Here is a 15932-nt window from a genome sequence, read left to right as displayed (position 1 = left end):
CCTGCCCACTTCAGAAACAAGCAATGCTGTCACCACACAGCTGGTCACCATGACCAGCCTGCCTCTCTCTCTCAGCACGCCCAGCCTCACCTCCTTAAACAGCCACCCCACTGCCACCTTGTCCACAACTGCCATCTCTGTACCTCCTGTCAGTTCAGAGACACTGGAGACCCTCACACCCACAATTCCCCCTTCACAGAGCTCAGGCCTGCCCACCATGACAAATACCACTCTCACCTCCTCCTCCATGGGCAGCACAGAGCCTTTGAGCACAGAGTCACACACTGCAACCCTCACAGTTCCCAGCCTGTCACCGACTGACTCCATCTCTTCTAACCCCACCAGTGTGGACACGGACACTACCCTTCTCTCCACGGTCCACACCACCAGCAGTGTGACAGCTGTTCCCTTCAGTACAGGGAACACTCCACCTCCCCTGGCCTCAAGCCTCCCTGCTGAATCTGCCTTCTCCTCATCCATCTCTGCCAGGACAGCTGGGACCACACAGTGGGACAGTGTCCCCTCAGCTCCAACCATCACACATACAGTCTATGCAACACCTGAGTCCACCCCGACACCTACCACCCTCACCACACCCACAGCCCCCTCATCCACAGAGCCTCCTCCTCCTACCTCAGCTGTGACTGACACAGATCAGCCCCCTTTCCCCAGCCTAGCTGCCACATCCACAGGCCAATCCACAGTCAGTCCTGCCACAGGCCTTCCTACAGAGTCACATATGACAGACAGAGCTGAGACTTCCCCAGTCACATCCTTGGTCACTGTCACAGGCCCACCCACCTATGGCAGATCCACAAGCTCTTCCTACATCACCTCTAGTATGGTCACCTCACACACAAGTAGGGCTCCATCCTCTATGTCTGTGTCAGGTCCACAACCAGATGCCACTGGCAGAGTGTCCAGTGCCCCATTGTCTGCCATGGTGACCTCACTCCCAAACATTAATGCCACATCTGCAGCTACACCTCAGGCCACTTTCCCCAACTCTGTCACTAGCTCTGTTACCCATTCCCCATCCCCCAGCACCTCTCCTACCTCCACCTTAGCCACAAGGACCCCAGACACCTCTGCCACACCCACCTGGACCTCCCTGCCCACTTCAGAAACAAGCAATGCTGTCACCACACAGCTGGTCACCATGACCAGCCTGCCTCTCTCTCTCAGCACCCCCAGCCTCACCTCCTTAAACAGCCACCCCACTGCCACCTTGTCCACAACTGCCATCTCTGTACCTTCTGTCAGTTCAGGGACACTGGAGACCCTCACACCCACAATTCCCCCTTCACAGAGCTCAGGCCTGCCCACCATGACAGATGCAACTCTCACCTCCTCCTCCATGGGCAGCACAGAGCCTTTGAGCACAGAGTCACACACTGCAACCCTCACAGTTCCCAGCCTGTCACCGACTGACTCCATCTCCTCTATCCCCACCAGTGGGGACAGGGACACTACCCTTGGCTACACACCCATCACCATTGCTTCCTCTCCTATGGGAAACACTCCAGCTCAGCCCCTGGGCACAAGCATTCCAGTCACATCCCTGCTCTCCTCAGCCATGGTGGGCAGCAGTCCTGGGACCACACACAGAGAGAATGAGGCTTCATCTCCAACACTTCTGCACACAGTGTACACCACTGCGGTCTCCACCCCAGCACCCACGACCACGAACACACTCACAGAACCCTTGTCTCCAGAACTGAGTCCTCCTGCAGCAGTGAGTGGAACAGGTCGGCCTCCCTCACCCAGCCCAGCTGCCACACCCTCTGGGGAAGCCACACTCACACCTAATACAGCCCTTCCAACAGAGTCTCCAGGGACAGATAGACTGTCAGCTCCACCAGCCACTTCTTTGATCACCCCCACTGAGACACTTGCTTCTGGCACAACCATACCTTCTGTAGTGACCAGCAGTGTGTTCACTTCCACAACAAATGGGGTTCTGACCTCTGTGTCTGGCTCAAGCACAAAACCGGTCACAGCAGGTACCACACACAGCACCCCGTTATCTCCCTTGGAGACCACGCTCCCAGTCACACATGCCACATCTATAGCTACATCCCTGGTGACTTTCCCCAACTCTGTCACTAGCTCTGTTACCCATCCCCCATCCCCCAGCACCTCTCCTACCTCCACCTTAGCCACAAGGACCCCAGACACCTCTGCCACACCCACCTGGACCTCCCTGCCCACTTCAGAAACAAGCAATGCTGTCACCACACAGCTGGTCACCATGACCAGCCTGCCTCTCTCTCTCAGCACGCCCAGCCTCACCTCCTTAAACAGCCACCCCACTGCCACCTTGTCCACAACTGCCATCTCTGTACCTTCTGTCAGTTCAGGGACACTGGAGACCCTCACACCCACAATTCCCCCTTCACAGAGCTCAGGCCTGCCCACCATGACAGACACAGCTTTGACCTCCTTCTCCATGGGCAGCACAGAGCCTTTGAGCACAGAGTCACACATTGCAACCCTCACAGTTCCCAGCCTGTCACCGACTGACTCCATCTCTTCTAACCCCACCAGTGTGGACACGGACACTACCCTTCTCTCCACGGTCCACACCACCAGCAGTGTGACAGCTGTTCCCTTCAGTACAGGGAACACTCCACCTCCCCTGGCCTCAAGCCTCCCTGCTGAATCTGCCTTCTCCTCATCCATCTCTGCCAGGACAGCTGGGACCACACAGTGGGACAGTGTCCCCTCAGCTCCAACCATCACACATACAGTCTATGCAACACCTGAGTCCACCCCGACACCTACCACCCTCACCACACCCACAGCCCCCTCATCCACAGAGCCTCCTCCTCCTACCTCAGCTGTGACTGACACAGATCAGCCCCCTTTCCCCAGCCTAGCTGCCACATCCACAGGCCAATCCACAGTCAGTCCTGCCACAGGCCTTCCTACAGAGTCACATATGACAGACAGAGCTGAGACTTCCCCAGTCACATCCTTGGTCACTGTCACAGGCCCACCCACCTATGGCAGATCCACAAGCTCTTCCTACATCACCTCCAGTATGGTCACCTCACACACAAGTAGGGCTCCGTCCTCTATGTCTGTGTCAGGTCCACAACCAGATGCCACTGGCAGAGTGTCCAGTGCCCCATTGTCTGCCATGGTGACCTCACTCCCAAACACTAATGCCACATCTACAGCTACACCTCAGGTCACTTTCCCCAACTCTGTCACTAGCTCTGTTACCCATTCCCCATCCCCCAGCACCTCTCCTACCTCCACCTTAGCCACAAGGACCCCAGACACCTCTGCCACACCCACCTGGACCTCCATGCTCACTTCAGAAACAAGCAATGCTGTCACCACACAGCTGGTCACCATGGCCAGCCTGCCTCCCTCTCTCAGCACGCCCAGCCTCACCTCCTTAAATAGCCACCCCACTGCCACCTTGTTCACAACCGTCATCTCTGTACCTTCTGTCAGTTCAGGGACACTGGAGACCCTCACACCCACAATTCCCCCTTCACAGAGCTCAGGCCTGCCCACCATGACAGATGCAACTCTCACCTCCTCCTCCATGGGCAGCACAGAGCCTTTGAGCACAGAGTCACACACTGCAACCCTCACAGTTCCCAGCCTGTCACCGACTGACTCCATCTCCTCTATCCCCACCAGTGGGGACAGGGACACTACCCTTGGCTACACACCCATCACCATTGCTTCCTCTCCTATGGGAAACACTCCAGCTCAGCCCCTGGGCACAAGCATTCCAGTCACATCCCTGCTCTCCTCAGCCATGGTGGGCAGCAGTCCTGGGACCACACACAGAGAGAATGAGGCTTCATCTCCAACACTTCTGCACACAGTGTACACCACTGTGGTCTCCACCCCAGCACCCACGACCACGAACACACTCACAGAACCCTTGTCTCCAGAACTGAGTCCTCCTGCAGCAGTGAGTGGAACAGGTCGGCCTCCCTCACCCAGCCCAGCTGCCACACCCTCTGGGGAAGCCACACTCACACCTAATACAGCCCTTCCAACAGAGTCTCCAGGGACAGATAGACTGTCAGCTCCACCAGCCACTTCTTTGATCACCCCCACTGAGACACTTGCTTCTGGCACAACCATACCTTCTGTAGTGACCAGCAGTGTGTTCACTTCCACAACAAATGGGGTTCTGACCTCTGTGTCTGGCTCAAGCACAAAACCGGTCACAGCAGGTACCACACACAGCACCCCGTTATCTCCCTTGGAGACCACGCTCCCAGTCACACATGCCACATCTATAGCTACATCCCTGGTGACTTTCCCCAACTCTGTCACTAGCTCTGTTACCCATCCCCCATCCCCCAGCACCTCTCCTACCTCCACCTTAGCCACAAGGACCCCAGACACCTCTGCCACACCCACCTGGACCTCCCTGCCCACTTCAGAAACAAGCAATGCTGTCACCACACAGCTGGTCACCATGGCCAGCCTGCCTCCCTCTCTCAGCACGCCCAGCCTCACCTCCTTAAACAGCCACCCCACTGCCACCTTGTCCACAACTGCCATCTCTGTACCTTCTGTCAGTTCAGGGACACTGGAGACCCTCACACCCACAATTCCCCCTTCACAGAGCTCAGGCCTGCCCACCATGACAGACACAGCTTTGACCTCCTTCTCCATGGGCAGCACAGAGCCTTTGAGCACAGAGTCACACACTGCAACCCTCACAGTTCCCAGCCTGTCACCGACTGACTCCATCTCTTCTAACCCCACCAGTGTGCACACGGACACTACCCTTCTCTCCACGGTCCACACCACCAGCAGTGTGACAGCTGTTCCCTTCAGTACAGGGAACACTCCACCTCCCCTGGCCTCGAGCCTCCCTGCTGAATCTGCCTTCTCCTCATCCATCTCTGCCAGGACAGCTGGGACCACACAGTGGGACAGTGTCCCCTCAGCTCCAACCATCACACATACAGTCTATGCAACACCTGAGTCCACCCCGACACCTACCACCCTCACCACACCCACAGCCCCCTCATCCACAGAGCCTCCTCCTCCTACCTCAGCTGTGACTGACACAGATCAGCCCCCTTTCCCCAGCCTAGCTGCCACATCCACAGGCCAATCCACAGTCAGTCCTGCCACAGGCCTTCCTACAGAGTCACATATGACAGACAGAGCTGAGACTTCCCCAGTCACATCCTTGGTCACTGTCACAGGCCCACCCACCTATGGCAGATCCACAAGCTCTTCCTACATCACCTCCAGTATGGTCACCTCACACACAAGTAGGGCTCCGTCCTCTATGTCTGTGTCAGGTCCACAACCAGATGCCACTGGCAGAGTGTCCAGTGCCCCATTGTCTGCCATGGTGACCTCACTCCCAAACATTAATGCCACATCTACAGCTACACCTCAGGTCACTTTCCCCAACTCTGTCACTAGCTCTGTTACCCATTCCCCATCCCCCATCACCTCTCCTACCTCCACCTTAGCCACAAGGACCCCAGACACCTCTGCCACACCCACCTGGACCTCCATGCTCACTTCAGAAACAAGCAATGCTGTCACCACACAGCTGGTCACCATGGCCAGCCTGCCTCCCTCTCTCAGCACGCCCAGCCTCACCTCCTTAAACAGCCACCCCACTGTCAGCTTGTCCACAACTGCCATCTCTGTACCTCCTGTCAGTTCAGGGACACTGGAGACCCTCACACCCACAATTCCCCCTTCACAGAGCTCAGGCCTGCCCACCATGACAGAGTCAGCTTTGACCTCCTCATTCATGGTCAGCACCACAAAGTCACTCATGACAGACACAACCATGACTTTTCCAATCAGGTCCTTGGTCACTGTGACAGGCCCACTCACAGATGCCATGTCCACGAGTCCCTCCCACAGCACCCCTAGTGTTTTAACCTCAGCCACAAGTATGTCTCCTTCCTCTATGTCTACTTTGGGTTCACAGCCAGATGCCACTGGCAGCGTGTCCAGCTCCCCCTTGTCAGCCATGGTGACCTCAAACACCCAATCCCCTGACAGCACACCCACAACTAACACCCCCTCATATCCTACTACCCCTAATCACCTGGAGACACTAACATCTCTAACTTCATCTCTGCCTAGTGAAGGCACTTCTACCATTTTCAATACAGGTGTCTCCTCAGGCATCAGTGGTACACCTGTCATGACAGCTACCACGTCAACCTATACAGGTTCTAGTATATCACCAACCCACACCAGTATCACCCAGGACACAGGGATTTCCAGTCTCAGCACCGACCATTCCATTGTCCCCACTGTGACAACTACTGTCACCATGACTGGAGACACCCCACCGGGTTCTCTTGGGACGAGTATGTCAGTTTCACCCGAAATCTCACTGTCAAAGTCAACTTCTATTGCCTCTTTTCCCACCAGTGCTTCTCCTACACGTCCCGGTCACCCCCTTTCTTCCTTTCATACTCAGAGTACCTCACCAAACTTTAGTCCTGTCTTGTCAGCGTCCCATGTCCCCAGCACAAGCACTGTTCCGTCTACTCAGAAGACTCTTGTGTCCACCCCGACTACGCTAAGTACACTTACTTCATCAGGTAAACCCAGAACAGATTCCCTCCCCTGGAGCAGCACTTCTACAAACGCAGTGGTGACTGCTTTTGCTACCTTGATCTCTTCCACACCCACAGTGATAATGTCTGCTTTTCCATCTCTCTCTGCTACTAGACCGATGCTAACGACTACCACTAAACCTCCCTCTACCTTCTCCCTGAGCTCCAGCACAGATGCTACAATCTCCTCTGTAGTGACATCCTTCCCACCGTCCTCAACCACCAGAACGTCTCCAACAGCCTCGCCACTGACCACAGCTCATACCGAATCAACCCCCTTCTCTTATATCTCTCTTCCTTCCACTACGCCCTGTCCAGAAACCATCACCATCACCATAGTCCCCAGCTCTCCCCAGACTCCATGTGTTGACATCAACCCCAGTACTGGAGCAACATCTGCTCCCATCACCCCATTCTCCATCTTTCCCTCCACCACCCACATGGTTACCTCTTCCGGTTCTACCAGTGAAAGAACATTTCTCCCTCCACATTTGGGTACCTCTTCCATGACACCAGAAACGGAGCCCTCAGACACCGTCACTGATGCTCCTAGCTCAACGGACTCTAGGACAATAGTTATAGACACAGTCTTCAGCAGCGCCTCAGCATCCACGGAGGACAATCGGTTGAATGTCACCTCTATCACCACCCCAAATATGCCTGGCTCAGTCAGTGTCCCCTCAACCCTGAAACCAAGCAACAGCTTCCTAACTACCACAGCTTCAAGCAAGGTGACCACAAAGACCCCAGAGACTTCGGTGGCCACCATGAAGTCTCCTACCACCCTTATATCACTACCATCAAGATCAACTTCAACCACTACTCAGATGACTACACCAGTGAGCTTGACCACAACCCCAGGTTGGACCGCTTGTCTTCTGTTTAGTTTCTCTCCCCATACCTTCCTTGTTTATTCAAGTTCAGTGACGCCAAGGTCAGGTTCTCATTTTACCTGTGCTTCCCAGGCGTTTGTGACAATGGTGGCACCTGGGAGCAGGGCCGGTGCATTTGCCCTCCTGGCTTCTCTGGAGACTACTGTCAAGATCCGGATAACAGATGCCAGAATGGAGGTTCATGGGATGGCCTCAGGTGTGTCTGCCCCAGCACCTTCCATGGGTCTCTCTGTGAGTTTCCTGTGGAGCAGTTAGACATAGGTGAGTAGTCGGAACCACAGGCTCTGGTCTTCCTCCTTACAGAAGCCCTGCGTGCTCTGCTTCCTCCTCTTCATCCATTGCTAACTTCTCTCTCACACTCTGCCATTGCATGTCCTCTCTTTACCCTTAAGCTCCAGCTGGCTTCCACTGCCTCCTTTGACCTCTTCTCTGAATCTTACTATGCCCTAATGGCTGCCTTATTGAATGACCTCAGACGCAGTAGCTGTGACACAGGTCCGTGGATTACAAGTCTCTATTGGTTGCTTTTTCCATTGCTGTGCTCAAATCCGTGACAGCAGCAGCATTGTTTTGTTTTGTTTTTTAATAGATCTTTGTTTCGTATCCCTGACAAACCTGGAACTCACTCTGTAGATCAGGTTGGCTTAGAACTCACAGAGATCTCCCTGCCTCTGTCTCTTCAGAGCTGGGATTACAGGCATGCGCCACCATGAATGGAGAGACATGCAACTTAAGGGAGAAAGGGTTGGCTGTAGCTCACAGTCTGAGGGTTCACAGTCCCTCATGGTGGGAAGGCGTGGTGGCAGGAGCATGACAGATTTGGTCCCATGGTACCCATGGTCAGGAAGCAGAGAGAGAGAGAGAAAGAGAGAGAGAGAGAGAGAGAGAGAGAGAGAGAGAGAGAGAGAGAGAGAGAGTTGGATGTTGGTGCTCATGTCACTTCTTTTCTCTCAGTCCAGGAGCTCAGACCTTGGGATAGTGCCACCACACTTAAAATGGGTGTTCCCATCTCAATTATTCAACCTAGAAGCCCCCTCACAAATGTGCATAGAGGGTTGTCTCCTAGGTGAGTCCAGAGTCTGCCAGTCTGACACTGGTGATTAACCATGACAAAGTCTAACACCAGCAGTCCCTGCTGGTACACTCTAGGAACCCCAGCACTGAGGAGGCAGAGACAGGTGGATCTCTGTGAATCTGAAACATGTGTGGTCTCCATGGCAAGTTCTAGGCCACTCAGGGCTACACACTGAGATCCTGACTAAAAAACAAAACCAAACTGAAAAATTCTAAACAAAACAAATTAGTAAAGATTTATTTTTATTATTTTTTTTTATTATGTGTATGTCTGTGAACAAGAATGCAAGTGAGAGAGAGGTCAGAGATATTACATTCCCCTGGCCTGGAGTTACAGGCTGATAGATGAGAGCTATGGTATTGAACTTGGGTTCTGTGGAAGAGAATCATACGCCCCTAACCACTGAGCCACTTCTCCAGCTCTTAAAGTAGTTTGAAATAGTCACTCTTAACTCATCTGCATCCTGACAGATTATTTGTGTCATGCTTCTATGTCTAATGACATATTCATATGGTCTTTCTGGGGATTAAGGCCAATCCCTGTGAACTTGGCCTTCTTTCTTTGACCTCTGATAAAAATATACCAGAATTAATAGATTTACTCTCTTTCTACTGGTAACAGCCCAGGACCTCCCTGGGGCATTAAAAACAATAACTCTACCATATAACAATGCCCCCAGCCCCTCACTGGGGGATTCTAGGCAGGGGCTCTACCACTGAGCCACACCCCAGCCCCTCACTGGGGGATTCTAGGCAGGGGCTCTACCACTGAGCCACACCCCCAGCCCCTCACTGTGAGATTCTAGGCAGGGGCTTTACCACTGAGCCACGCCCCCAGCCCCTCACTGGGGGATTCTAGGCAGGGGCTCTACCACTGAGCCACACCCCCAGCCCCTCACTGGGGGATTTTAGGCAGGGGCTCTATCACTGAGCCATGGCCCCAGCTATCATTCCAGATTCTTCTCCTTTCCTGGTATGCTTCAGTTAAGTCTTCAGATATGATAGAGAAAGAGAAGAGAGTCCTGTGGATGAGAGAGCTGTGGTGTTGATGGCAGATAAGGAAGTAGTCAGAGCTGGGTCTTCCATGATACAGACACAGTGGAGACTGAAGTGGGCATGGAGGTATCTGTGGAGCAGGAATTCTCTCCAGACCTCGGAGACAACACTTCCAAGGCCTACAGAGACTTCAGCAGTGCCTTCCAGGGTCAGGTGAGCAGGGAGGAGGGACCTTAGCAATCCTCCCCTGGACCTAGGTACCCTCAGGTCTACAGGTTCAGTCATAACCCCAGACACCATTGGCATTTCAGATGCAGAAGATTTACCAGACTGTTCAAGGCTTCCAGGGTGTGGAAATCCTGTCCTTGAGGTAAGAGACCCTTCAGGGGCTGTGGAGACATTGTGGAGTGGAGGGAGAGGGTGGGAAGGAGGCTGAAGAACCCACCCCTCCCTTTTGAAGCCACCAGCCATCACAGAGAAAGAGAGGGGCAGAGGGATTCTCCAAGGAAATTCCTTGAGGGGGGACTTTCGCAGTTATTTTAGGGCTTCTTTGCCGGGTTACGGGGAAAGCATTCCTTAAAGAACAGCTGCACAGGAGTTGCTGAGGTGGGGTTGTTGTCTTAGTCTTTGGCCGGTACCCAGTTTTGTTTGTCAGAAGGAAGGGGGAAGGAAAGGGAGGGGAGAGAGAGATAAGGATGTGTGTGTGTGTGTGTGTGTGTGTGTATAAACACATATATGGAGAAGTAGGGATAAATATGTGTGTGTGTGTGTAAACACATATATATGGAGTAGGGATAAATGTGTGTGTGTGTGTGTGTGTGTGTGTGTGTGTGTGTGTGTATGTGTGTATAAACACATATATGGAGAAGTAGGGATAAATATGTGTGTGTGTGTGTAAACACATATATATGGAGTAGGGATAAATGTGTGTGTGTGTGTGTGAAGAAAAAGATAGGGATATGTGTGTATATGTATGTGTGTGTGTGTCTGTGTGTGCATGTATGTGTGAGTATATGTGTGTATATATATGTGTATACATGCATATGTATATATATTATATATGGAGAAGTAGGGATTATATGTGTATGTGTAGAAAGATATATATATATACACACATATAAATATATAAACATGTATACACACATATAGAGAGATAGGGATATATATGTATATATATATGGAGATATATAAAATATTTGTTTTTATTTTATGTGTATGAATGCTTGCTGGCATTTTTGTCCATGTACCACATATGTGCCAGAAGTCACAGAGGATGCCAGATCCCCTGGGACTGAAGTTACAGATGGTTGTGAGTCACCATGTGGGAGCTGGGGACAGAACTCAGGTTCTCTCGATAAGCCAGTGCCCTTAACCACTGGCTAGTTTGGTGACGCCTTGAAGCTACAGGAAGAGCACAGTTCTCATTCTTTCCCTGCTTCCTCCAGGCTGAGCATCCTCCTCCAGAAGGATGTAGGTGGGACTAGAGAAAACACTGTCAGGAAAGTGTTTGTCCTGAAGGTGTAAAGACCCCAAGCTCAGATTCCCAGAAACCATGTCAACAGCTGGGCGTGGGGCTGGGGAGATGGGTTTCTGCAGCCATGAAGACATGAATTCAAATTCCAGCACTCATGCAAAAACTGGGGCATGGGCACGAGTGTGTGCCTGCAACAGCAGGATGTAGGAGGGAGGGACAGGAGGATTTCTGGGGACCTGCCAACTGCTGTCCTAGCTCGAGCATCAGTTGATAGATCTTGTCTCAAGGGAATAAGACAGAGAGTGGCAGGGCATGACACCAGATGTTGTCATCTTTTGGCATCTTAGCAGGGGTAAGCAGCTCCACACATGCGCATACACTACAGACACACAGGCAGAAGCTCATGATGATGGTGGTGGTGGTGGTGATGATGACACACACATTCCTGGGAGCTCACAGGCCCTCTATGGACCATATGGTGACATTTGAGGCCAATGAGAGACTCTATGTCAGAAAACAAAACAAAAAACAAACAAGCAAACAAACAGTAGAAGGCACCCAAGGACCAATGCTCGAGGTTGTCCCTCACACACACAGTGTCTTTGCATACCAGTGCACAGACATAAATGTGCAGCACACACACACACACACATACACACACCCCACATACATCCATATACATGTGCAACACACACACACACACACACGGAATGTGACATTTCACATCACAGCCTGAATCCCCCCTTTATTCCTGGACACTTGCAGCTGGTCCTAAAGGTGTCCCAGTAGCCTCTGACGCCCTTGGCCCCTCAGGAGGGGCAGCATTGTGGTAGATTACCGGGTCCTGCTGAGGCTGTCCTTCAGCCCCCAGCTGAAGAGCGACTTTGAGAAGGTGAAGATAGCACTGAAGGAGGAGCTGCAGAGTGCCAGTCAAGATGGTGACAGCTGTCAGGACAACCAGAGTGAGCTAAGGCTGGGGGAGGGGACAGGGTCACTGCTGTTTCTCTGGTCTACTCCAGCCCAGACAGGGAACCTTTGGGCACTCAGGGTACCAGCCCTGAGGTTCTTGTGACAGGCTGAGAGAGAATGGCTCAGTCCATGCTCAGCACAGGTTTTCAAAGGTGGGGCTTGGGAGGATCCCACGAGGATGCTTACTCAGTGGGGAAGAGAGAGATCATGGCACACTTTCCTTGTGATGCCTCCCCATTCTGAGGACTTCAAGGGAACCCTCTCTTCCCTCCCATACCTGTGCCTTGTCCTTTCCCCAACAGCGCTGTGTTTTAAGTCCGACTCCATCAAGGTGAACAATCACACTGAGAAAGAACTGACCCCAGAAGGTGAGGGTAGGACAAGTGACCAAGTGGCCTTGGGTGGCCATGAATTTTGAGAATGCCCAACACTTGAAGTTCCCAGGGAAGAAGGGAGACCTTTGGAGAAGCCACTGTTGTGGGTGAATGGTACCTTTCTGCCCCCCTCCGTCTTATTTTTCATTTTCATTTTGTTTTGTGTGAATGCTTGAGTGTGTGCGTGTGTGTGTGTGTGTGTGTGTGTGTGTGTGTGTGTGTGCGCGCGCGAGGGTAAGAAGACAACTTGTAGGAGCCAGTTCTCCCCTTTCACTTTGTGGGTTCAGGCTTACAGAGAGAGGGTGGAGGGAGAAGAGAGGAGAGGAGAGGAGGAGAGAGGAGGGGAGGGGAGGGGAGGGGAGGGGAGGGGAGGGGAGGGGAGGGGAGGGGAGGGGAGGGGAGGAGGGAGGGAGGGAGGGAGGGAGGGAGAGAGAGAGAGAGAGAGAGAGAGAGAGAGAGAGAGAGAGAGAGAGAGAGAGACTACATCCCAGTACATCTAATCTCAGGGTCTTTCCCAGGCCCCGACCTTGGAAAAGCCCGCCCTCGCACCCCTCTCCCTGCCACACTTCCCTTCACTAAAGCCCCGTTCTGAGTAGACAGAACGCAGCCCCTGTTTCTGTCATCTCTCCTGTCTCTCTCCCCAGCCATCTGTCACCGAACTGCCCCCAAGGGCTTTGAGGAACACTACTTTCCTTTGGTGGAGCTGAGCAGGCTCCGCTGTGTCACCAATTGCACACCTGGAGTGAATGGCACCATCCATTGCAACCAGGGACAGTGTTTTCTGCAGAAGAGCGGTCCAACCTGTCGGTGAGGTTCCACCCCACCCTGTAAGCCACGCCCACTCTCCCGTGTGGTCTCCCAGTGCCACGCCCACCACTTCCCAGCGCCTCCCAGAAGGGGCCCGCCCACTGTTCCAGGGGGCAGCAGCCCTTCCTTTCTGTCTTTTTGCTTTTTTTCTTTTCAAATGTTTTAATTTTGAAAATTACCTTCTATTTTTGTATCTTGTGTGCACGTGGGAGTGTGACACTGTGACCAGGTGGAGGTCAGAGGATAACTCCGCGGACACGGTTCTTACCCTTCACCTTTGCGTGGCCTCCAGGGAGTGAACCCAGGTTACCTCACCAAGCTTGAGCAGGAAAGCACCTTTGCTTCTCCGCCCCCACCCCAGCCATGTTGCTCGCCCTTTCCCCTCCCTCCTTCCCTCCCTCCCACTCTATACTGTCTTTCCTGACTCTTTGAAGGTCTTATGTGATCCAGGCTGGCCTCAATTTTTTTAATTTAGTAGTCAAGTCTGGCTTTCAACTTCCGATGCCTATGTCTTCATCTCCCAAGCTCTAGAATTATAAATGTGAACCGCCACACTCCCACTGTCCCTTCTGGAGACCCTTGCCCTATACAGACCAAATTCCCCAAGGTTCTGGCCGCTTGCTCTAGGATGGTGGACCCCAGTCTGCATGGCCCTGCCTACCAGCGTGTGACCTGTTCTGACCACTGTGATTCTCTCTCTCCAGCTGCTTTTCCACAGACACGTACTGGGTCTCAGGCCCACGATGTGAGGTGGTGGTTGACTGGAGGGTGTTGGTTGGAGGCCTGGTGGGGGCCGTCACTGTGCTGCTGCTGTCACTGGTGGCCTTAAGTGTCTGGGTGGCACGTTCCCGGGGAAGAGACAAGGACCGCTGTCCCTCAGGCAGGTGAGCTGGAGCGTCGGAGGGGTGGTTAGGGTTCCCCAGGCACCGCAGTTTTGCCCAGTTACTTGACCTCTTGAGCCACCATCTAGGTCCTGGACCCAGGACAGGAAATGGTTTGAGACCTGGGACGAAGACATCGCGGGGACTTTTTCCAACACGGGCTTCCAGGATACCCCGACAGGTACGTCTTGATACCTGGGACAGGGCTTGCCTCAGGCTGTGCCCCAGTCTGAGGAGGGTATGTTGAGCTCCTTAGCCAGGATAGACGTGTCTAGTGTCATTCCCAGACCATCCCTGAGTCATGTGGTCTCTGTTTCCTCTGCTCTACCACCCTCCTTTCTTTTCTCTGCAGTCACTAATAAAAACTTCCATGTTGCCTTGGAGAAGGTGGATCCCAACATGATGGTGAGGTCACAATGGAGGGTCACTGAGCAATCCTCCCAAACTCGAATGCTCGGTTCCTTCTCTGGGCAGGTGGCTGGGTTGGGAGCAGGCAATGGCTTCTCTCAGCTGGCCCTCCGAGCAATCTCTTCTCTCAATGTCCATTCTGTGGCAGGTTCACATCCAAAGACCTGAGGTGGCCTTATCACCAGCAACATCAGCATCAGCATCATCACCACCATCACCACCACCACCATCATCATCATCACCACCACCACCATCATCATCATCATCATCATTCTGAGCCCTTGCAAGGCCTCGTCTGTGCTCCTCCACCTTGCCTGGGGCTGTAGCACTGAGCCCATTGTGCAAGAACTGGTTCTAGTACCCACACAGCTCAGGCTCCTTGTTCTTGGGGGCAGGGGTCCTATTTCCTTGACCTCCCATCCTTCTCTTTGTTTGGCTGAAACCCAAGTCAAGGCAGTCTCAGCCTCTTGCCTCGGTCTCCTTGTCTGTGAAATGGGTGCGATGCACTTATAGCATTAGCCTAAAACTTAGCACAATTACTTCACATGTATCTGGTTGCTCTTTCCTGTTGCTTTTCTCAGATTCTCTCTCCCACCCAACTCTACCACCTCACAGAGTCTCAGGTCTCCAGTGTTCCTCTGAGACAAAGTTTAATGCGGTTCTGGGGATCGAACCTAGGATTCTGTGCATGCTAGGCAAGAGCTCTACCCATGGAACCACATCCCCAGCCACTGGCTCTTACGTTTGGACTTGTGCTCTAACACCATCCTGATGAGGCTTACCCTTTGACTTGCATGAAGCAAGTCACCCCCCTCTCTCCGCAGCCCCTTGCTGTGGCCCTTGCTCTGAGTCGATTCTTATGCCAGTCTCCTCCCTCAGCCCTAGTCCCCTCCCAGTTGTCAGGCTGGCCTTGAACTCTCAAAGCAGCTGAGCATATTACCTTGATTCCTTGCCCCTCTTATCCTGGTACCTACAAACCTGCTCCCTCTTCCATCCCAGCAGCTATCCCCAAATCCCACCTCGTTCCCACACCTCCCTGTCAGGGAGTCGTGGGGTCCACAGTTAATGCTTTCCAAGCCCCTACTTCCCTACCCTGAGGCTCCAACCCTTTCTTTCCACCCTTGGCGATTGCGAATCCTAGGCAGGGATTGGGTATAGGTTTGTAGGAGGATGAGGGGCATGAGCCTGTCTCCTTATTTCCTCCTCCCCACACCACCCCCACCCCCGTCTTCACCACCTCCTCCCTGTCGATGTCTCTTCCTTTCCTTCTTATCATCGCTCGGTCACTGGGTCACTGATGTGATCGCTGAGCCTGGAACCCTCAGTCCCCTTTGTCAGGACAGATCTGGGGACAGGAAGTCAGCTAGTGTCTAGTTCCCTATATAAATCCAATAAATACATTTACTGTAAACAGAACTGCTCTCTCCATGTGTCTTTCTCCTATCTGTCTCTTTCCCCGCAGTGGTCTCCAT

At 53.0% G+C, this 15932-nt stretch overlaps 2 protein-coding genes across 2 annotated transcripts; both read left to right on the top strand.

The window, feature by feature from the left end:
- Positions 1-49: 49 nt before the first annotated feature.
- On the top strand, positions 50-11917 carry Muc3a (mucin 3A, cell surface associated). Its single transcript, XM_076923268.1, has 5 exons — positions 50-7445; positions 7550-7738; positions 9645-9760; positions 9859-9917; positions 11787-11917. Exons 1-5 carry the CDS (start codon positions 50-52, stop codon positions 11794-11796), a joined length of 7770 nt encoding a protein of 2589 aa, XP_076779383.1. The 3' UTR covers positions 11797-11917.
- LOC143437942 (mucin-3A-like) lies at positions 11824-15907 on the top strand (the record flags this gene model as incomplete). The annotated part of the gene is made up of 7 exons (XM_076923270.1): positions 11824-11983; positions 12293-12358; positions 13009-13171; positions 13876-14055; positions 14142-14233; positions 14405-14457; positions 14609-15907. Coding segments are annotated over 7 exons (843 nt in total), but the record flags the coding sequence as incomplete, so codon positions are not given.
- Between the last annotated feature and the right edge of the window lie 25 nt (positions 15908-15932).

The sequence above is a fragment of the Arvicanthis niloticus genome, chromosome 24, assembly GCF_011762505.2.
Source record: "Arvicanthis niloticus isolate mArvNil1 chromosome 24, mArvNil1.pat.X, whole genome shotgun sequence".
Lineage (NCBI taxonomy): Eukaryota > Metazoa > Chordata > Mammalia > Rodentia > Muridae > Arvicanthis > Arvicanthis niloticus.
The sequence above is the reverse complement of the archived record's forward strand: the minus strand, read 5'-3'. Positions and strand labels throughout refer to the sequence as shown.

Excerpts from the sequence above, each read along its gene's own strand:
- Muc3a (XM_076923268.1), top strand. The coding sequence starts at position 50 with ATGACCAGCCTGCCTCTCTCTCTCAGCACGCCCAGCCTCACCTCCTTA. Across the intron at positions 7,739-9,644 it reads TGTGGAGCAGTTAGACATAG|ACACAGTGGAGACTGAAGTG; the intron begins GTGAGTAGTCGG and ends TCCATGATACAG. Across the intron at positions 9,761-9,858 it reads GCAGTGCCTTCCAGGGTCAG|ATGCAGAAGATTTACCAGAC; the intron begins GTGAGCAGGGAG and ends TTGGCATTTCAG.